Below are 23,735 nucleotides of genomic sequence, written 5' to 3'. Positions count from 1 at the left end.
CCTCGAGATCGGAGAACTTTAAAAGATACCTTTTCTTTCCTTTTGTGGATTCTACCGGAGACCGCTATGAGTATAGAAATAATTATTTGAAAGTTTCGAAATAATCAAAACATGTTTCAGCTTGATAAATGCGAAGTACAAATCCAGAAATCAAAGTAAATCTTATTTATATATTTTATACTTTTTTTACTCTTTTCAAGGGAATTTTGCATATTTTTTACAAAGTGGTAGGAATCTTTTGTCGTTCTAGGTGCATAATTTTTTTTTAATTCTTGTATTCCTCCGTTTTTATGTATGGTGGTAAGCTTTATATTTTCTATTTCAAAAAATTTGAGCAATTTATTTTCAATGTTTTGATTGATAGAGTAGGGTTGTTACTTTATCTGCTTTTACTTTTTAGGCAGTGAAATTTTATAAACAACACTCAATACATTTTTTGTTGTGTTTAATTTTTGTAACATTTTGTACAATCAACACAGCGACACACCTCACAATATTTAAAAAAAATTCTGCAATAAGTCTCAACATTCAAGTTTTTTCTTTTCCTTTCCACCCGCCCTTCTTTGTTTATGTTTTCGGCCGCCATCTTTTTTCGTCGCTAGTGACGTCGAATTTTATAAAAAATACACGGCGTCGACAAATTCGGTCAAGTTCTCCATCGTAGACGCGAAAGTGGTAACAAGTGATAGACCAACAGAGTGATCAAAAAATCGCGTGTTGGGATAGAGATAGGCTAGAGCTTCAAACGTTTAAAGTGACATCAAAAAATCGAATGTTTAGAGCCCTAAAACCTGGGCTCAAAACATTCGAAAAAGTCGCAAAGTGGAATAGACGTTAATTGCGTAAAAAAACGCGGTTGACGTCTAGTATAGGCTAACCAACTACCAGCAAGTGACGAATTTTTCCCCGACGAAAATTTTCCCCGACGAAGTTTTCCCCGATAAGGTATTTGTTCAATCATTCTTACTAACCAATGCGATGAGTATGCAGCACACTAAAACCACTCTTCCCTGGATGGTTGAATCGATGGGCCAACAGCTGAAAAGTGAAATATCATTATTGACGTTTTAGTATTTGAAAGACAAGACCAGCATAGAAATGCGCTGACAATACGTATAATAGGGGAGTAAAGGAATCACAAGCCTTTGATAAACGTAGGAGCGTCGACGCTGTGTTAGGCTGGTAGTTTTCCGATTGTTTAAGAGGATCAATGAGCGAAAATTTGTACTTTAATCGGATTAATTAGAAATATTAATTCTCGCTGATTAAAATTTCAAAATTAAATCCACGTAAAATTTTCGAAATCAGACTTTCAGCGTAAAATAAAAAGTAATAATGCTGTTTTTTTAATTAATCTGAATAAAAAGATCTTAATTTTTTTCCAGACATTCTCATTTATATTCACAAGACGATGTTATCGTCCATTAGAGGGAAAAAATATACGGGCCGAGTTTACAGCCATCATGGCTGTTTAAGAGAAAAAATAGTGGCGGTAGAGTTTGAAACAAACTGTAGACACCTCCGCCACTGTTTTCTCCGCCATGTTGCCGTTTTCAAATTTATCCTGCCTCCTATTTTTTTCCCTTTTTACAGGGGTGGTACAGTCACTTTCGGCCGGGGTTGTGGACGGCAAAATATGAAATTTGTCGTTCTTTTTTGTCGTTTTTTATGAAATTTGTCGTTCTTTTTGTCTATTTTTAGTAATGCAGGAATTGTAATATAGAGCCTCTCTTACAGTCTTAGTGAACTTGTGTAGACGCCGAGAGTATAGTCTAGTTGTTTACTCAACTAAATCAGAAGGCTTGACGTCAGTAGACATCAGATAAGGTGATAAGTTTTTGAGTAGACTGTGTATAGAAAATGAACATTGATAAGAGTAAGCTGGTTTCTGCAGATTACAGTTTGGATGTTCAGTTTTATTCACAAATAGTCATTTTTGAAAAAATCTTCATAGTACAAGTCGCCTTTTTTGGGGGGTTTTTGAAGATGATTTCAGACATACCAGACTACACCCAAAATCCTTTTTGTGGCAACCAAATAACTCAGTACGGTCTCCTTTTGAAGAACTTAGGCTGAAAAATTATTATCAGTTTCTATATTTTTTTGGCTAAAGCCATTTGCTTTGCCTAAGAAATTTCCTATCACAAATTGAACTTTGTCTAGCATAGTGGCAGATTTTGGCTAGCTACTTTGATGACGAGCGACCGTAGTGCAGTGGTAGAGCATCCGGCTACGGTTCGCAAGGTTGTGGGTTCAACCCCCAGCCGAGTCATACCAAAGATTCCCAAAATGGTACTTGATGCCTCTCTGCTTGATGCTCATCAATTAAGAGAAGGATCAAGGGTAAGTGGAGAAATCCAGGGAGAAAGAGTGGCGCCCTCCCCTACCTTCGGGTAGATAGCTATCGAAAGAGGAGCCTTCGGGTCGCCTCCGACTGCGGTCGCAGACTTACTTACTTACTTACTTTGATGAGATAAATTTTTGCGGGGGTTAAATTTCGCGGATTTTGTGGATTTGGGTGCCATCCGCGAAATTAAATTGGAAAGGCATTATCCGTCAAAAATTTTTGAACTCAAAAAAATGTCAAATAAGTACTTTTAAAATGTCAATTGGCGTCAAAGAAGTGCTAATAATGCGTATTTCAACAACTGACATGCACAATTTGGCAGTAAAAGGCACAAAGTCGTGAAAATATTGTCTTCTTATAGTGTCATCCGCGAAATCAAGTCCCCATGGTGAAATCTAAAAATTTCGCAGATGAGCTCAACCACGAATTTAATCCCCGCGAAGATTTATCCTTTTAAAGTACATAACGTTGTCAAGATAAATAGAGGAGAATAGAGGAGTAATCAAATGAAGAAAAAAAATCAACCTTACATTATCCGAGTTGCGTTGAACACGCGTGTAAGTTCTGTTCCAAGCGACAGCGTTAGACAGAATACTAAAAAAGAAAAGCAATCGATTGATTGAGGCAAACGAGATTCCAAAACCGATCGCTGATATAGAATGACCTTTATATACCCTGGATCAAGCAAAATCTTTGATCGGTGAAAGTGGTACCCAAATGGTAGGACTACTTAATATCGGTGTAAATGTATCGAGAACACTAGATCTACTTTTCCTGGAATACCCATCCTACTTTGCTGTCGTGTGAAAAGACAGGAGTCAGATAGGGGAAGATCTTCAGCAAATTTTTCGCAAAGTTTTGGAAATAGACATCAAAATTACTGTTTGTCCGAGTTTTAATCCCACCATCCTTTGCCTTAATTGCTTTTGCAAGTCAATTACACTTATTGACAATACAAAAATACTACATAACTTGCACGCATTACGAATCAAGATGAAAAGGATTGTGGGATTGAATTTCGGTCAAATGATAAAAGTAATAATTATGACGTTTGCATAGCGGTGTGCTATTAAACGGATACATGGGGAGTGCTGAGGTGGGTGAGATAAATAGTTTTTCTCTTCATCACTCATGATATGTCTAAACTCAGGCTTGTGCAAAATCTTTCCTTAAAAAACAATGGAAAAACCCAAATTTGTCCTCTTTGTTCAAAACACTAAAGTTCTGCACGCTTTTTTTTAAGAGAAAGTAAAATGTGTTTCCAAATCCATGAGTAAATTTAGAAACACCTTGTCAGGTTGGATGATTAAGAGAGTGATTGACCATGAAGAAAAACTCCTTTAAGTATTTGCAGTATTTCTTCGGCTAGAGAGACAAGAGAGGGGTCTGTGTCTATCTTCAAAAAAGTTACCACACAGCCAGTTCGTCTCCCAAAATTGAAAATGCCCCGGACAGATACCTTTGGGGGTTATAACCCCAATTCTTCTGCTTTTTCTCGAAGACAATATTACCCGTGTTATGTGAGAAGTCTAGTCTAGTACATGGAATAAATTTCCTCCAAGAAGGATTCGTACTAGATTCTTTCTGGTTAGAAACACCATACTCCAACAGCAGTTACCAATAGCAAGTGATGGTATAATCAGGGCTTCATGAAATTATCAAAAAAACCCAAAACTGTTCAAATCGACTCCAAATCATGTCTAATGATAAAAAACACCCATACGAGCTCATACAAAATCTTCATGAGGTCTCGTTAACGCGTTCGCTTCCAACTACGAATATATTCGTAGCAGAGGGGTCAAAATAAACTAAGGACACAGTCAAAGTCAAATATAGTCGCTTACTGAAAAAGGCTCAGGATCGAACGTAAAAAGACATATACGGGATCTATGACGTCAGTTTCCTGCAGGCTATTTGTAAAGCTAACGGGCTGGATAGAAAGTTTAGGACGTAAGATTTCGAACATTCAAACTATAATTGAATAGGAACGAAGAATAAGCCTTGATCGGTTAGGTCGCAGATGAACTCACGCTATAGTGGATTTCATTTTGTGAATCAAAAAAAAGTTTCAAAATATTTAGACAAGACTTACGGAAGCCGAAGAACCACCATGATTTGAATCTCGGAACTTCTTTCAATCCGGAATAACATAACATTTCCGATAAACATACGAACATAATGAAGTTGATAATGAATGCTAAAATACCAGACGAAATACGACAACGAACCTAAAGACGAAAAAAAGAATGGGATTGAAAGGATCGACCAGTATAGGGCAACGGACCCTCGCTTATTTGCAAGTTCTATTATTATAATCTTTGAAAGTCAGTAGACAAGAATTCACTTCCAGCTCTACCGAGTGGCAATCGAGTCCTCGGGTTCCACATGGACCCGTAGCTCTATGGTAGAGCAATTGCCCGCGAATGGCATGGGTGTGAGTTCGAGTCTCGCCGGATCCGTTGGTTTCCCAACTGTTCTGGTGGCTGGTTAGAAGACAACATGAGAGCGACTGTATTCACTTCATTGTAATCTTTGAATGATTTGAATCAATTAATAGAGTAAAGACGTTACCCTCATATGATAATTTCAGTGATTCAAATTTCTCTGTGATTCGAACAAAAGAAATATCCCAGTCGAGTTCGAATTAGCAACAGTCAACTGTAATTGTATTTCAACGGATTCAAAAGGAGTCAATCGTAGGGCGACAGCGAACCTGTCACAGGCACTAAACATTAAGTCTGTACGTCTTCATTTCAGCTCAGGTTTCAGGAAATTTCAAAGCTATGATGCTCAAAGAGCATCGAAGATTTTCGGACACTGAAAAACTGGACACCTAAAAAACACCATCATCTGTGTTCACTTTAAAGTCAGTTCTATAAAACACAACAACTTTTTATGAGACCGATACTGGAAATCTTTGAATTTACTTACACCAATATCTTTTGTCCAGAAAATCAAGATTAATTCCAAACCAATTAAACACAAGAGACGAAGGAAATGGATGCGAGAAATGACCGACAGATCCTTCCTGGAAATAAATTAGGACATAAAATGGGTTCTTAGAATTGCAACAAAGGTGGAAAGTCATGAATATTGGGTGCTATAGGATGACCTTTTTTTCTAATTCAACGCCTAAAAAATTAGAGAAAGATTTGACTGGTCCATTCAATTACCTCAAGCTAGAAGATAATTGTTGAAAATGTGTTGATACCCCCTAAAAATGGCTTATTCATACCTTTAAGTGAGGTTGGATGAGCTAAAACTAAATATCTTCTTTCCCCATGGAAAAATTAAAAACGTCCCTTAGACCCCCTTGAAATGTTCGTCCACCTCACTGCATGGAAATAAAATGGAATGAACAACCGATTGCAAAATATTTTAGCTTTTTTTAAGTTTGCAAGTGAAAATGACCAAGGGGGGAAATGACCATGCTAATCATCCTGAAGCTGGTAAAAGTTCTATGGCTGTGCAAATTTGAACTTGCACACGAGGAATAATTTACAGAACCATACAAGTAGACGTACATGATGCCATCAATCCCCCTTTTTTCGAAAAAATTGTTCCAATTCTAGGTTTTTAATGAATTTTAGCCACGTATTAGCTGCATACCCCCTGTTGAAGAGGTTCATCCCTCTGTGGCTGGAAATACTGTAACCCCCTGCAATTCCAGGCAATTTCAGGTTTGAACTCTTCTGGAATTCTGAATTTTAGGAAGATTTAAAAAGCTACCCCCATGGAATTCCAGTTATTCTTAACAGATTTTGTATCTCCCTATGGAATTCCGCCACATATCAAACCTTAACCCCTTGGAACGGAAATGGACCGGCGTATACGTTTTTCTGGAAAAACCCATTGGAGTAAGCGTCAAATTAGAAAAAATTACAACGGTGCTATTTCTGGGTTCTACAATTCACTATTGACGTGACGACAATATCCGTATTATGTCCGTGTTATTTCTGTATCATTACTACATACCTTTCAGTGCACTCGCTACACATCTTCCGATTCCTCTCCAAATAATATTGACTTTGAAACCTCACTTCACGGTGGTAGTGCGCACTGACAGACCGCGCGCGCGGGTGACGCGGTTCGTACAAACTGTTATATTCGTTCTCCTCAGGAAACTTTTGTGAGCAGACCGGACAAGGGCTTCTTTTACGCTGACGCATCTGATTGGCCAACGATGACGTCATAAGCGGACCACCACTTAACCGCTTCAGATGGTATTTGACTTTTTGAGCGATGACCAGTGAGAAAGGGTGGTACAGGAGACAGGTGAAAAAAAGAATAATGGTCACCAAGATGCAACTCAGTTCAAAATATCCTTGTAAACTCTGTAAAAGAAATTGGAAAATGAAAGCTTTTCTAGACGATACTATCGTCCATTGGAGGGACAATAAACGCAGGAAAATATACGTAGGAAGTTACAGCCCTTTGGGCAAACTAAGAAGGTAAGTTGGGATTTTGGCACCCACTCCCAAAAGTTAATTATCTTCGTAAAAATCACGCGAGGGAAGACAGCAAGATAGTTTTTTTGTTATCTTTTATACTCTTTTTGACTAAAAACTGCTAAGTCTAAAGGCTTAAAAGCAATGGGGCGCCGAAATTAGTGCTCAGAGGACGCCCCCCCCCCCAAAAAAAAAAGAAGAAAATAGGCCACTGGTCCCCTGCCACCACGCCACTGGCACTGAAAAATGTAAGGTTACCTTGTGTGTATTATCACTAACAGAGAGCTTTTCTTTCTTTGTATATCTTTCAACTCTGATTTCCATCAAGTTATCATCCCTCACTCCTTCAAACTCTACAAAAACGTCGTACGACTCGGGAAGAAATTCGTAACTGTTGTCCGGATCCTCGTGATCGGTGACGTGTAAAATAACGTCATCGCCTTTGAATCGAGAATGGTCATCTAGAAAAAAAGAAGCTTTATCTATGAGAAAAAGTAATACTGGGTCAACTCTCCCCTTTTCGAGTGATAATTTGACTTCATTGTCTTGACCCGGTTGCCCTAATAAATGTAATTTGTGACCGGGGTAAGACAATAAATTTACAAGTTTTTATCAGGGGGAGTTAACGGTTGGCGGAGGAGAGTAACCGTGTCGTTTTCGGGCGGAGTGGTGGAATTCGAAGAAAATTTGGACTGAATTTCGGGATTTAGGTCGTCTGTCGGAGACGGAAAATTGGTCTGTTTCAGTATGGAAAAAAAACGGAATTTGGCGAAAAATCAGTCGGAATTTCGATATTGAGAAAAAGTATAAAAACATTTTGAAAATGAAATTTGACCGGGTTGCTCGATATTCCATTTAGGCTTAAAATTACACCATTTTTCAATTTCTTTCTACCGAGCTTACCACCCGCTATCCGAAGGGGGGGGGAATCTCTTCAGAGCACGTATAAAAGGGTGGAGTGTAACTTAAGTAGATTATTTCCCACGCCCAATCAAGAATAATGCTGGATGCAAAGTTTGTAATTAATAGAGCATTGTCTTATCATTTTAATTACATAATATTTCCCGAATTTAGAAAACAAATCGTGTCTGAAAGTCACGATTATTTTCCTTTTTTAGAAGCACGAGAGATGAATGAAAATCTCACACTTGTGTGTAAACTGAAGCGATTGGGGGAGCGTCAAAAATATTGTATCGTAACAAGGGTCAGTAACTCTAGCATAACAATATGGTAAATATCATGGATGCTTTTTATGTCATCAAAAATATGTATTAAAGACGTCTTTTAGTTCTCAAAAAGTTGTTAGTATGATGATAACCGCAAAAAAATTGACTTTTTAGCGCGAAAAATAGTTACACGGAAATGACTAAGGATGTGTTGCTCCTGAAAAAGTGTTAGTTCATAGCATATAAAATAAGAAACGCTGTTAAAAAAGGGTTACGTAATGATAACGTAATTTGATTGGATTATAACATGTTACATAATGACAACGTAACTGTGATAGATTCTAAACTTAGAGAATTTGACATAATAATACATATATTCATCGGAGAAGCATAACAAAATTGGCTTTTATAAGAAAAAATTTAATGGAATACGAGGCTCCACGATTTTTATCAAAAACTTAAAAGAAAAAATCTAAAAAAACTCTAACTTTCATTGATTCTTTTTCGCAAGAAATGAAAAACACATTTAAGACTCATTCCACCCGGCAGTTTGCGTGATGGCGCGTAAATTAGGACTTTTTAACGTGATAACGTGATCTATGATTTCAAAAAGCGTGATACGCAATTGATAAAAGGGGATTTTTCAGGCGTTATTGGGGAATGAATACCTCGGTGAGGGTGAAGCTTGGGTGAGGGTGAAGCTTTTCATGTTGATAAAAATTCATCTACCTATTTTCTACATCCCTGTCTATTGATAAAATAATTGTTTTGGTGTAATAGCGCGATGCAAGAATATTTTCGGTGTATTCTTTTTTATTTGTGTGATAAGATAAGGGACTCCGCTCTGGCATATCAAAAAATAATTTAAGAAATTTTGATCAAATGTTAAGCTTATTCAAGATCCGAAAAATCTCAGCCGAAATGCATTATGTGCTTATAAAAACAAAAACTCAGACAATAAAGAAAAAAAAACTTGAGTTTCCGGTACTGGAGATTTCTATACCGTGCACCAAGATAGCAAAATATTCTCCATGACGTCATCAACAAGTTGATGCAAGTTATTTTTAGCATCAAGCAAATTTAGCCTTTTAGTAACAGGTAGTTTTAGATATGAAGTCATTCATGTTGAAAAGATGCTGCCGGCAGGACGAATGCCTTAGGGTTAGATTTCGAATTTTTATCTTTTGGCATTCATTAATCATGGATTTGGTCTTTGACTAAAAGAGGAACTTGTTTGATTCAACAACGAATTAACTAAGATGCACATTATCAACAACTTGAAGATTTTCATACTAGTAGGTTAAAATCATTCATCACAAAAAAGTTTTTAATCTGAGACGGAATTAATGCATTTTACAAAGCAAATTAGCATTTAGTCTTGAAATTTTGATATATTGTCCAGCATTTTGAGACGGAAAGGCCTTTATATATACTTTACCGGGACGGAAAGCTGTCCCAGATAGGAAAACTTTAAAACTGTAAAATATTGAGGAACGACGTACATATTTCTCAGTCACATTTCACTCGCTAGTTTACTATTTTTTACAGTGCAAAGCCCTATATAACATTACTAACCTATGATGTTCAAGGATGCCCGTACACTATGGTTCAAATTGAAATTCATAGTAGCATCAAAGGGGATTTTCCATTCCTGTTTTCGTATATGTATCATCTTCGTTTGACCACGAAATTGGTGAAAATTAAAATTGGCTTTTCTTTGATCCTTGGTCATTCGTACTATGAAAGATCTTTTTTCGTTCTTTTTTAGGATGAATCTTCGTGTGGAATAAAGAGTCAACACTTGAGGATCTAAATGGAGAAAATAAACACGAAAAAGTTAAGGGTATGTTTAACGGAACATCTAGAAATCTTTATACACCTTTTCAACCGTAGCCGCAAATTGCCGCACAGGCATTTTTTTTGTCCGTTTTACCAACCTAAAACCGTCCAAGTCTTTTTTTATCGCGCCGGAAAGACAATAGAAAAAAGTGTAAAAAAAGGATTGGATCGAGTTTAGGGTGGTAAATTAAATGATACAGTGGCGCGCACCTGACCACACGACTACTGTCGGAAAGGTGTATTGCTAACAAATTTTTTAATGCTGTGATCAAATTCCAATGTTGCACTCTATGAATTAATCTTCTTCATCCTTAACTTTAAATACAATTTTCCCGCACGGACATTAGAAGGAAATGGAGACCTAAAAATTGTTTAATCATTATCATGCCAGCATAAAAGAATAAATCGGAAAATAAAATAGATAACTAAAATAGGATTTATGAAATGCCGCTTAAAGGGTATACGATCCTATCGTCTACACAAGGTCACTAAAAAGGGAATGATTTAGGAGGTGGGATGAATATGAAATCGTCAAAAACTAAAAAACTCTTACCATTACAAAAACCATCTATAAATGCATCCGAATCCATATGATACAGTTTACTTTGTATGCCTTCGAAAAGAGATTGATGCAGCCATCGGTTATGTCTGTAGTACACACCATAGGTGCTTATTCCCCCTCTAAGTTCAGCATCAAGCCATACATCGTGCAGATATTGATCGAAAATTTGATCCGTGATTTGCTCCGTGACAAGAAGGATGGCGTGTTGAACGTGATGTTGATCGTATAGGTTCAGTTGTTTCGCTGATGCTCGTATTAGGGAGGTAATACTGATAATATGTGCATTGGAGCTTTCTCGGATCAAGAATTGCGCGATGTTATCTCCCTTATTATATTCGTTTGAGAAGCTGTGAAAAAAGTTTGGAAATGTGATGTTATGGAGAGATATTTGAAGACGTAGGCAATGCTTTTCTATGCTAAGAAGGAAGATAGTGCCTTTTATTATTCGCGTAGGAAGGCTTTTCTCAAAATTCTCTAAAACATACGGAAGCTTTAGCCATAATTGCTTAAATAGCTTAAACAAGGTCCAACTTTTCAAAGATAATGTCTCATTCCTTGCCGATTCTTTTTGGGAGGGGATGGACTATTGAAGTGCAAATTTCTTGTTCCACGAAATCGGGAACGTATGGTTCCGACCGTGGGAACACAAATTTGTTTGAGTTAAGCAAATTTCCAGTTATGGAGTAAGGTTTATAAGGCATTGTTAACTGAATGGACCATAAAACTTGTCCTAGTTATAAGGAGACATTCGAGTTATAGAGGTTCGAGTCAAAGAAACTCCACTGTAACTATCTTTGTATCCAATTGTATTAATGAAGAAGAGGTTTGAGCTCAGTAAAATCTAATATTAAGATGTCTTACATCACATTACCACCGATTTTAGCTTGATATGCCAACTGTATGCGAACTTTTCTAGTTTTACTGATGAACTTGTTGAGAAAGACGACCAATTTGTTGAACATGTCAGTGTTGGAGAGGATGTTTACATCGGCAATGATCAGTATCATACGTAATGGTCGTGGGCATACTATAATAAAAAGGTTCTTGAATATAAAAATTAGAAATAGCTCGCCCGCCCATTTTACGCCAGACGTTAAAAGGCGTAATAAGCCGTCAATGCCATTTAATTTAAGACACGCGCTATCAAAAATACGCAATATTCGCCGTTCTAGGCTTTTAAATCGAGGTATTGATTAAAGTTTAATATAGATATACCTTATCGGGGAAAAAAAAATCGGGGGAAAGTGACGAAAATTTTGAGAGTTGACGATGAAATTTTCCCCGACGAAAAAAAAAACCGACTAAGTAAAACTCCGACATTTTTTCCCCCGATAAGGTATGCGATAGTACTACTTAGCGGGTAAAGTAACAATTCGAGTTCCAGAAAAAGCATCTAGCTAAGAAGGTCAGGGCTAAAGGTTAAATTTTATATTGATTCTCGAAAATCGATTTCTTTATTTTTAGCTCAAATTAGGGTAATTGGTCTTAGTTTAGGACAGGCAGGACAGGTTGGAGTTTTTACAAACTCTTAATTGATTTGGTTGCTCGTTAACCTGTAATAAAACAATTTTGTTCTCTTTTCTAAAGAACGCGTTATCTCCATTACTTCAAATGACCAATTAGAAAAGTATTTTTTGAAAACTCCAGCTCATACCAGCTTATTGAAATAAAAAAGCAAGGTACCGTCATTTTTCATACAGTTCCCTACCCTGAGTATCATAGGTTACGTTTTCAAAGAAAATAGTAACCTATGAAGACAAATAATAGAAATTTTATCGCGCATGTGTCAATCTAATCACTGTAGAAAAAATCAAAGATGAAGAGCAAATATTACCATATTAATGTCTAGCAGACTGTATCAGTATGCAGTTTACTATTTACGAATTCCCCAGAAACCCCCAAGTGTAGTTGAAATGAGTTTATTTCGAAAGAAATCTTTTACATGATCCCCAAATGTATAACAGTAATTACTAAACTTTTAATTATGGAAATGTCACTTTAATTGAATCGAAATAATAGACAGACTGTATGTTATGATTCTCTATCACTGACTCTTTTTAAAAAGCATTGATGACTTTTTGTAAGTTGTGTTTTCAACGACGGGAATAAAAATATCGACTATGACGCTCATCCAAGATCTTGGATGGTCGTCATGGTTACTTTTGTCTTCGCTAATTGCGCGATGAATAGAATCTCGATTCGTCGGCACAGCGTAAATATATGATTTTGAGCTGTGCTTTTCACGGTAACAGTTCCCATTTCCGCACTAAGATTCCTTTGTCACTTTTCTAGCGGAAACAGACCAGTACCTCGGGTAATTGAAAAATAAGCTTTGGAAAATTAGGCAGTTTTGTATGGGTAAGCACAAGATTTCCCGTACCTCTAGAGACAAACCCTTTCCAATCTCATGCCGGTAAGCCCGGGAAAAATAGCGGAAAGATTTCGGAAAACTGACAAGAATCTTAGTGCAAAAATGGGAATCTTATACAAAAACGACGGTATTTGAAAATCTTGTTCGCACCTTCACATGCAATTCTTGGGATGATGCCTTTTGGTTTACAAAGGACAGGATCCATCCTTACCATACCCCTACACAGAGGTTCGTACATGCATTCAGAGTACAATCCTATTTGCGGGATATCCATTACAGGTGACGGGTTCCTGGTATTCAAAACCTGAAAATAAAGACCAATTCATTTCATAGTATGAAATAGACTCACATTTTTCGAATCATAGTTTTACAGTAGACTCTCGCTTATTCGAACTTCGATTATTCGAATCTTTCTATAATCCAAGCCCCCCCCCTCAAGGAGAAAACCTCTTAATATATTTACTATACTTTGAATGTCTCTGTAATTCGAACAAAAAAGATTCTCCGTTCAAGTTCGAATTAGGGAGAATCAACTGTAGGTTTATTTAGTATATCTGACATTTTATGGTCATTTGACTACTCTTAGGGAGTGTGCAAGGGCTACAAGGGAGTATTTTTTTAGAATTATACCAGACTGTGCACCTGGAAGGGTCAAAATTATGTCTGTCACGATTCTTGTTGATATTGCTGATATTGGGGTCCTTCTTTTCCAGTGACATGGCGCTTTAAGTTGTCAAGGTCTCGGTGTAGGTTCCAAATATATTAAATACGGAGATGGATGTATGAGGAGATATTATTTTTATCATTGATGGTTCGTACTCTCCCTTATTCGAACCTCTGTAATTCGAATCTTTCTGTAATTCGAGCGAAAAGATTGATTCCCTCAGCTTGAAAGAAACGTAAGATTTTACAATTTTATTCCCTCGAAGATCAATTTTAAGAGAGGCGACTGTATTTTTGCTTTTAGGTACCTTGGACTAATTAGGGTTTTAATCTCTAACAGTAAGTAAAAACAACACCTTTTTACTTTAAAGGCGGTTACAATTTTTTTTGCACTTCGTGTCAGGAGATATGGAATCGTGCTTAAATCGATGTTGTTACTCATGGGGCAACATGCCAACGCAAAAAGCAACTAGCAACACATACACGTATTTTTTTATATAAGAAAATCCAAATTTTTTTAATGCCTTTAGATATTCTTAAATTTTCGAGTTCTAAGCCTAAAATTCTTATTTTCGTTCATTTCTCTAAGGAATCGGGTGTTTTAAAGCCCACAAAGCCTTAAGATATTCTTAACTTGTTCTTAATATTCTTGTCATCCAAACCTTTTGTTCTTATATAGCTTGTTCTTATAAAAAACCGTGTAGCGACACATACTTCGTCATTATCGTGCAGTCAAATTTTAGAAAGAAGCACGAGAAAATTCTTCCTATTAACAAGTCTATTTAAAGAAATTTTGAGAAAAAGCCCTACATCACAAAATTACATAACACTCACATAATACTTTCCAAAATTATAGTTTTTTTCTAGAAAGGTGTTTACCTAGACTAGTAAACTAGTCGTTGAAAACAGACCCATATACAAAAAATCAAGCTCCAAATAAAAAGAATCGAAGGGGTGAAGTTGCGTCTCTTTTCTGAATTTCAACGACTAGAAGCTACTTCCCTCAAAAAACGTTGTTTAATTTTACAACTTTTTTTAGGTTTTTGAGAATCCATCCAACTTTTTTGACTCAATGATATTTCATAGTAACATTGAACATGGGAACATATAAATAAATGAGCATTTCTAAAAACGCAATAAACAGAAAGAAAAATAAATGCAATCCAGCACGGGTCAGACATACAGAAATCTGTACGTCTCTCCTTACGATTTTAGGTGAAGAAAAAAAGGCGTTGGAAGTAGCTTCTAGTCGGTTATTTTCCTTTTCTCTCACGTACGCTGAATATTTAATTAGTGTTTACATTATTTGATTGACAGTTTTATTATAAGGTTATAAGTAATAACCGACTAGTTTACTAGTCTAGTGTTTACCTCATAATGAAGGGCGGGTGACCCTTGAGTGCACGATTTAGCCTTTCATATTAAAAGATAACAAATTTCTTGTGCACGCTTTTAGGTTTATGGCTAGAAAATCTTGAACAGTTAATGAGAGCACGATTTTAGCATTTCGTCCTAAAAATAACAAACGTAGCCTTAAAGCTATAATGGCTTAATTGTTTCGAGCCTAAAAAGACTTCCGCTTTTTCCAAGCAAATACAGAAAGGTACAATTACATAAACGTCATCATCCTCAAACAAAGGATTTAAAATATTACTTTTTTTAGTCAAGACATTTTATTCCCCCATAAGAAGGCAATTGCCAATTCACAAGCATGTCTTGGATGTCCAGCCAACACCAAGGAACTTTGATAAAAGCAATTTTATTTCGAATTTTTGGTCTGGCAGTTAATATTTAATTGACTGTATAAACGTTCAACTTCGTTCAAGTTGGGAGTTAGGATGCTTGCACCTGCACACATGTGACTTTTGTTTTTGCGTCATTTGGACATAAGATGGTTGTGTTTTTTTTTTCAGGTCAACAAACCTTTGGACTAGTTCGAAAAAAATTGACACAAACTGTTTGGCCAACAAGAAAAATGACCAGTTTGAAGTCTGAAAAGGTTCGTGTTGCAGAACAACGTTCATCTGTTAATAGATTTACTTATTTTATCCTCAGAACCTTTTCCTCTTTGATCCCCAGGGGATTAAAATTCCAATTGAAATCTCAATGGGGATAGAAATTCTATTGTTCCAAGATTAAAAAATCCAGTGCGGATAATTTCGGAGTGCAATTTTTAAACATTGAATTTCGAATGGGGGTGAAATCAAAGTCAATTTCCCAGTGGGGCTGAAATTATAGGGTATTTTTCCACCGGGGACGAGATTTTTGCCAAGTTTTCGGGTCTGTAATACAGGGGTGTATTACCAATTTCCCAGTGGGGCTGAAATTATAGGGTATTTTTCCACCGGGGACGAGATTTTTGCCAAGTTTTCGGGTCTGTGATACAGGGGTGTATTACGCTAGGAAAGCATATTCACTCCCTAATGAAGAGTAAAGAAACTACTTGATAGTACCAAATAAAGATATTGTTTTGGGGATCAAGTCGGGAAATTTCAATTCTATAACAGGAAACAATGTTGTAGGCCCTGATCTGTGACTCGTGAGCCCGGGGCGGGGCACTTTGGCAAACCTGGGTACAAGGACGTGCCGCTGGTAAGGGTCCTTTTTTAGGCTCTCTGAAGATATCTGACAGGGTCCCAAATTGACTAATTTACAAAATATGCATCCGACCAGGGTCTACTTTTGGTAATTTTTAGAAATTCATAGGGTGTAAATTAGAAGGGTTTTCAATTTTTCGTCTACTTTTAGTTATTTTGGCCACTTTTCAGGGTTTAAGTCTTTCTGACAGGGTCCCAGATTTACCAAATATTCATATCTGACAGGGTCTATTTTTCAAACTCCAGTGGCACGTTCCCGTCGGCCGTCAAGCCAAGGTCAGTGACCGGGACCACGAGATCGTTCTTTATAAAAAACCTACCAATCTGACTCTTTTCCAGATATTGAGCAACTTTGGTAACTGGACAATGTTTCCTTTCAAATGGTACAAAATCTGTGCCAGGTTGTCTGCATCTCCGTCCGAAAGTTCACTAAACGACTGTCCAGATTTCGAATGATTTGTGATAGTAGAGTACGAATACCTCCATGTTATGGCGGCCGATTGGAATGCCATTGTTGGAAAAAGCAATGTTTCAGGTAAATCTAAAAAAATTAAAAGGTCATTGTCATAGGTCATTTTAACGAACAAAATGAATCACGGCTAACTAGGACTGATTGCGCCCCCATAACGACTACCTGTTGGCTAAACGCAAAGACACTTAAAAATTTAGCTCGACAGAAAGTCGTTATCACTATCAGAGCGCGTTTGGCAAGATTACCCATGATTACCTTTACCGAGCTGATTTCCCGTAGAAGTGTGTTTAGATTTTAAGTCGACTGGTCCATCATGTTGTTTCTATTTAACCTTAGATTTTCGAGCGTTTGAATTTCAAAACATTCGAATGACGCTGTTTGAATTTCAAAACATTCGAATGACGCTGTTTGAATTTCAAAACATTCGAATGACGCTGTTTGACGACCAACTGGAATTGAAATGGTGGACTAGTCAGTCTCAATACTGGATAAGCTTCCTCTAATATGGGAAGCCTGATCCAATAAAGTAGTCAGGGATTAGTAGTGACCGATATAGGCAATCATCAAAAATTATCTTAGAGAAAATAACTCCGTTGCACTCAAGGTAAGTGACCTACCAATACAAAGCCCTTTTTTAATGGTAATTTTCAAACTTCTGAAAGTATACTGTAAATGGTGTACAGTAAACCCCCTTTTTCGAACCTCTGTAATTCGAATCTTTCTGTAATCCGAACTAAAACATTGGTCCCCTCAGCTGGAAAATAGTGTAAAATACTCTTTATATTTCGAATTTTTCTCTGATTCTAAGAATTAGATTTATACCCTCTGGAAGAAGGAATTAACGAGAGGCCACTCTTGGTGTTATGTTTATTTTGCGTTCTCGAGTACCTGTTTTCTCTTTCAAAACATTCAGCATTTCGATTTAGTGGTGAAACCGATTAAAATCTTCCTAGAAAATGATAGGCTTTTGACCATTTTGTGCAAAGAAACTGTCCGCTTATTGGAGTTTCCGTTAATTGAGTGTCCGCCTTTTGGAAACTTTTTTATAAGGTTTTGACTAGGAATCTGCCGGGGAAAACATTTTGTCTGCTATCAGGGGTGTCCGCCTTTTAGAGTGTCCGCTAATTAAAGGTTACACTATATTATCTTTATCTATAATTGTCATAGCACGAGCAAGGGCTCGGGGGAGGAAATCCTTATTTATTGTACACTTTATGTTTCCGTTCTTTATGTCTACAATCCGGGTCAAAATATTTGAGAAAAAAGGAAGATTTCCACGAAATCTTGTAGCCACAAACGATTAGGAAGCGCTCTAAGTTAGGTTATGAGGGTAGAGTTTCGATTCTGAGTTTTAGGGCCTTAGCGGGATAAACCCCTCTTAAATTGAAATATTCGATCACATTTAACAAATAGCCCAAAATCGACTTGCTCGCCCGAATTTAAATTTCTTAAAACGAGGAGATAACCAAGATTCTCAATATATTTTGACCGGGATCGTACTTACCTACAAAATTGAGGGGCTTTATCTGGTCTTCAGTGACATTATCAAAACTAGCCCGAAATGCGTTCAAAGTCGTTGAAATCCATTGGTAGAAAGCCAGTCCTTTAACGTGAAGAGCACCACGTCCAATGTATTTGATGTGATCAAAATATTTGTGTTTTTCGAACTCTACCATAATTTCTTTAGAGAGATGTTCCTCCATGTTAGTTAAGAAATGAGTATCCATCATAACCTATAATAATGGTGAATTGTGGGTTTAATTTTGATTTTAGTATCTTTGCTTGCTTGAAATGTTAGACTGGTTTGCCCTGGCCTTAATACTCGAAGTTTATTGACGTTTTTGTTCACTTTAATACCACTTTTTGAATGTTGTATGAAATGTTGGGCAGGTTTGTGTGTCTATGTAAAATTTTCAAAAAACGGTAAAAAAGAAGGAAAAAGTGATGGACGAAGTTTGTTTCGCCAAACATTTGATCCAACATTTGCGGCATAATCAATGACTTTTTTAGATTTTTATTAAACGTTTTTAGTTTTTCATCCAACATTTGAAATGTTGGATGAAATGTTGGACTGGTTTACTTTGGCTTAAAAGGTTGAAGCAAAGAAAGGCGATTTCACCACCGGGCTATCTATTAGTATTTGTCTATTTTTAAAAGTCAAAATCAATTAAATGTAAGCTTTTTCCCGACTTGCGAGAATAAGTCAAGTGGTTCCTTTACTAAATGACTAAATTTTACAACACAAAAGGTACAATAATTTCTTTTCTAAAACACTAACCAATGAAATGAACGCAGCCATCTCTTCCTTCGATTTAATGTTACCTATCTTCACATCCATTGCGAAAAACAAGAACATCTGAAGAGCCCGATCTTCGTTTGACGTGATAGACAAGAACTGCTCTCTGGTCATGAATTCTGGCGATTCATAATTCTTGAATTTACGGGTCAGCTTTTTATCAATAGTCTGCATAGAACAACAGTATAAACCCATATTTTTGTATTGCTTACAGCCATTCATTGAAACGGCATGTTGACGACAGTATTGGCTTGGATGTTTGAAACAGTGTGCGAATGAGGCCGAGACATGCGGCCTTGATGTGCCATAGCTCAGTTTACATTTCCATTGCGCCATTTTGCTCTCGTATTCCATATCTTTCTCCTCTCCATTGAGGCCTGTAGAAAAATTATAAAGAAACTCAATATTTAGGATAAATGATATATATACAATTTAGCTTTCTTAGTGTTTTTTTTTAGAGTTTTGAGCACTCTGGTGACAACAGCAGTCTATGCTCGCTTACCAGAGCTGCACTGATGAGTCATGGGAAGGCAAAAACACGTGTCCAGTGGCGTTGTGGTAGGGGGGGCCGGGGGGCATGCTCCCCCCCCCAGCGGAGCTTTTTTGAAGGGGCGCCGAAGAGCAAGGGGCGCCAAAAGAGTTTTTTTAAACGCCTCAATCTTAAAAAGCATACTATATGCGCCCCAGGACCAATTTTACTGAGATAATTTTAAATTTCTTACAATATTGAAATGATAAAACATCAATTTTTTCGCTCGCTTCTCTCGTATTACACATTGTTTCTTCAAGTTTCTTTTCACTCTAGCAAGTGTCAAAATTGTCTATTTTTATTTAGTGATTTGGGGCATCTTGGTAGTCGATTTTCAAAATTTTCTAGTCGGTCCCAGCCATGGAGGGGCCTGTTTATCCCTTTTCCATTCATCAAAGACATATCTACTTTTATCCACTAAATATTTCCTTCCTCGTTATTACTAGTCAAATGAATTAGTAAAAATTTTGAAACTGGTGGGCGCCACTTTGGAAAATTGGGGGGGGAGGACGCCATTTTAAAAAAATTGACTCTGGCCCCTCCAGAAAAATTTTCCCACAACGCCACTGCACGTGTCTGCAGATAGATGTAGTTAGCTTATGTATCATCACTAGGACGCTAGAAAATGTACTCTAGAACGTTTCAGGACATTTAGGAACGATCGAGAACGTTCCGGGACGCTCCAGGAACGTCCGTGAATGTTCAGGAACTGAAATCGCTTGAGACTATAAGACTATAATTATACCGCTGATAATTCCATATTTTCTTTATTTTTTCAGCAACGAACGGAGACAGGAAAAAATTGGACAGGTAAGAACCGTTCGTTTCTCCAAGTTTTAGTATGTACTAAAAAGAGGGAAGCTTGCTAATGGTCTCTTCTCGTTACAGGTAGGACCTTCAGAGTCTCCCCATTGTAGCTTTAGGTAGACCGTAGTGCAGTGGTAGAGCATCCGGCTACGGTTCGCAATGTTGTGGGTTCAACCACCAGCCTGGTCATACCAAATATACTCAAAATGGTACTTGATGCCTCTCTGCTTGATGCTCAGCAATTAAGGGAAGGATTAAGGGTAAGTGGAGAAATCCAGGGAGAAAGAGTGGCGCCCTCCCCTACCTTCGGGCAGATAGCTATCGGAAGAGGAGCCTTTGGGTTGTCTCCGACTGCGGTCGCAGACTCACTAGCTTTAGGTGGCGTTTGAGAGGATACTGGTACAATAATTTCAAATTCCGTCAACTCATTAGCACTATTTTCAAATACGACCGCAAGATGTTGGCTGCGCTGTAGGCTATAAGAGATTTTCATGCTCTCTTCTTTTCGCACTAATTTGAAAGAATCACCGCTGGATGCACTGTAGCCTGTACCATAATCTTTTTCAAAATTCGAATTACTCCTCTAGTGTGTAAAGGAATATAATACTTTAAGGGCAGAAACTTTCGCGACTTTTCGCGACATTTGCCTTTTTTTCAAGAAAGTTATATCCGCTGAATTCGTTCCATAAGTAAAATTCGCGAACCTCGCGAAAGTTTCTGTCCGCGAAAGTTTCTGCTCTAAAAGTATTTAACTTTTTTCACCCTAATGCAATGGTATTGTTTTGTTTTTTCTTTCAAAAAAAATTGCCCATACACGTTCGGATAACTGGTTGCTACAGGCTAGATGCACTAACCCCGTTGAGTTTAAAGCCCGAAGGGCTAGAGTAGAGGCAAGAAAACGTGAAGCCAATTTTTTTTCCATTCAGAACGCGCCTAAAACGCGCCGTAATCATGAGGACGGATTGTATCTAGCGGTTCCTTTGTTTTTGGGGACTGCATTTTTTAGAATCTAGCAATAGATTTTACTTTCAACCCGACGTTTGTGTAAAAACCAAGCGCGGGCATTCTGGATGGAAATAAGTAGTTTCATTTCCCGTCTAGGAGTCTCGAGTCTAGCCCTTCGGGCTTGGAAGTCAATGACTACCCTCACTGCATCCTGACTGAAAGCGGTTGCAATTGTCTCCTTTTTTATACAAAACAGGAGATAAATATAGGACGAGAAGAAGACTAAAGGATTGACATTTTTTATCAAAGAGCTCCATCCAGTTTTAAAGATTGAGCTTTTTTACGGGCAATTTTTTGATTTTTGTAATAAGCCAGGCTTAGCATTGACTCTTGACTTTAACTTAAATTAACTCTTTCTTGCTTCATCATCAAGAATAGTTAAGACTTGAGAATGCTCAATATTTCATCATTTTTGATTTTTCAAATTGTATGTCCTCCCGGATATCCATGAGTTGTCCATGAACCCCCTTGGATATCCACAAAAATAATATGCCAAATCCGCTGGTAATCCAACTTTTTTTTGATTTTGTATCTCGCTTTGGATGTCCTTTTGGATGTCCTTCTCAAAACCCCATACAATTTTTTTCTGGGAGCCCCCTCTTTCTAGAAAAGGGGTGGTAGAGCCTCCTCAAAAATCACAAAAAGGGAGGGAGGGATACTGTAAGTAATAACGGTTTTCAAAAGAATTGGAAAGGAGAGTAAGGGGTAAAGGAAGGGTATAGAAAATTTGATAAAAAAGCTTTTTAAGCTATTGGCCAAGAAATTTACGGGAAAGCTTCTTTCAGACAAGCTTCAGAACTTTTTTTTCGGTTAAGTAAAGACCCCACTGCACACTATGAGTCAGAAAATTTAATTTGCAACAACTTTTTAATATCAATTTGAGATATGACATTGTCTTGAGTAGACATTACGATTACGTAGCGACGCTTACCTCGTTTTCAAAATATTGCTACGGTAATTGATTCCCGGAGGAGTTTATAATAAGTTTACTTTATTTATAAAAGAAACACTTGACGACTGAAGGGATTAAATTAGCTAATAATGGTTTCAAAACGAGGCAGCCGCTACACTCAAAATACAGTAGACTCTCATTAATTCGGACTTCTGTAATTCGAAACTTTCTATAATTTGAACAATTTGTCGTCCTCCTTCAGACAAATTCTCTCGCTAACTCGAATTTTCAATGTGTAAAGGTTTTTGAACTCATTCGAATGCTATAAAGATTTGAAATTTCTATTTAATTTTTTTTATTGTCACTTCGAATATTAGAGCGGGCTTATTGAATATTTATATCAAGATTTTAAAAGTTATTTTTAGCAGGGGGGGGTCGGTAGTAAAATCTCAGACATATATGAGTAGTAAAAGGATTTTTACGAATTTTTACATACCACCACCCAGACTCTTGGAAGAGGTATTTTACTACCCTGGTAGTAAAAGCTTTTGGGACAATTTGTCCTAAAGACCACCTATTTTTTGGTTGCTTTTCGGACTGATTTTACAAAAGAAGCTAAAAAATGATTATTTCTGTGACACATTTTTCACTTTGTGCAAAAATTAATGTTTTGCCCTTAGAATTAAATTCTTTTTTGTATTGACAAAAAATCTCGAAAATTTTTCTGAGAATTTGTCTGAGATTTTACTACCGACCCCCCCTGTTTTTAGCGTTCGTGAATCAACGTTTTATTCAACTTTTTATCTCGATCATTTTTAATCATTTACATAGTGTGCACCCCCCCCCCACTCTGCAGGGGGGGTTTTGGATTTTTGGGTCCAAAACAGCCAGGTGGGAGTCTGAAATTTTGGACTTTCAGGTGGGGGAAATAGGTTGAGGTGGGACTAGAAATCTTTAGGTGGGACTCTTATGGAAATTTTAAAAACTTAAATTCATATCACAGTTTGTTGTTGTTGAATTGAATTGCTTTACATTTCCTATCCGTGAACAAGTAAAAATTGAAGGGGAGGTCAGCACATCGAAATTTGGTAATTAAAAATTTTTTATTAAATAAAATCCCTATTTTAGGTGGGACTTGGAAAGTCAACTATCAGGTGGGAGTTTCTCAAGTGCTGGGACCTGAAATTTTAGGTGGGACCTTGACCCCCCCTGCACACTATGAAAGTTTTCTCCGTAATTCGATTTTTTAGCTTGCTTAAGCTGGTTATTCGATTTGGAGAGACTTTCTACAATTCAAATTTTTCTGTAATTCGAATAAATTATTTCCCCCCACCTTGAAATTCGAATTAGAGAAAGTCTACTGTAACAGATGAAAAAGTTCTATAGTCACAAAGTGCCTCAAGACCTTGTCGGAAATCCTCAAAAAAAAAAACAATTTAATTGACTTAACAGACAATCTAACATGGCTTATCTAAATATAAAGGTTAAAGCTTACACATTGAATATTAGGTACAAAAAGGTTTAAAAAATGAACGCTAGATAAGTATTAATATTATGTTACTATTTTTAACATCTTTTTTAGAGTCTCCCACACAGACAAGATCCGGGATCCCGTGCGCGTTAACATGAACCTTACTCAACAATGATTTTAGCATGAGAAAACAATACGTTCTATTTGTGACGTCAAAGTGACGTTCAGAAGATGTTGAGGATGGACCAAATCGTGTTGTATCATTAATGG

The 23,735-nt window shown here is 37.1% G+C and overlaps 2 protein-coding genes across 3 annotated transcripts in view; one reads left to right on the top strand and one right to left on the bottom strand.

Moving 5' to 3' along the window:
• Positions 1 to 23,735, top strand: part of LOC136798491 (DIS3-like exonuclease 2) — a 426,120-nt gene that overhangs the window by 260,534 nt on the left and 141,851 nt on the right. The gene's annotated exons all lie outside the window — the stretch shown is intronic.
• Positions 1 to 23,735, bottom strand: part of LOC136798486 (uncharacterized) — a 38,193-nt gene that overhangs the window by 6,498 nt on the left and 7,960 nt on the right. For both annotated transcript variants that reach the window (XM_067055108.1, XM_067055107.1), the window contains exons 2-14: positions 18,744 to 19,138; positions 17,970 to 18,198; positions 16,314 to 16,534; positions 12,884 to 13,037; positions 11,224 to 11,389; positions 10,354 to 10,709; positions 9,537 to 9,770; positions 7,054 to 7,256; positions 6,323 to 6,681; positions 5,279 to 5,375; positions 4,440 to 4,575; positions 2,878 to 2,941; positions 972 to 1,038 (exon numbers count right to left, since the gene is read on the bottom strand). In XM_067055108.1, coding sequence (XP_066911209.1) covers positions 972 to 1,038; positions 2,878 to 2,941; positions 4,440 to 4,575; positions 5,279 to 5,375; positions 6,323 to 6,681; positions 7,054 to 7,256; positions 9,537 to 9,770; positions 10,354 to 10,709; positions 11,224 to 11,389; positions 12,884 to 13,037; positions 16,314 to 16,534; positions 17,970 to 18,198; positions 18,744 to 19,138 — 2,681 coding nt within the window. The remainder of the gene's footprint in view (positions 1 to 971; positions 1,039 to 2,877; positions 2,942 to 4,439; positions 4,576 to 5,278; positions 5,376 to 6,322; positions 6,682 to 7,053; positions 7,257 to 9,536; positions 9,771 to 10,353; positions 10,710 to 11,223; positions 11,390 to 12,883; positions 13,038 to 16,313; positions 16,535 to 17,969; positions 18,199 to 18,743; positions 19,139 to 23,735) is intronic.

This window comes from Clytia hemisphaerica, unplaced genomic scaffold (genome assembly GCF_902728285.1).
Source record: "Clytia hemisphaerica strain Z4C2 unplaced genomic scaffold, Clytia hemisphaerica genome assembly, whole genome shotgun sequence".
Taxonomy (NCBI): Eukaryota; Metazoa; Cnidaria; class Hydrozoa; order Leptothecata; family Clytiidae; genus Clytia; species Clytia hemisphaerica.
The sequence above is the reverse complement of the archived record's forward strand: the minus strand, read 5'-3'. Positions and strand labels throughout refer to the sequence as shown.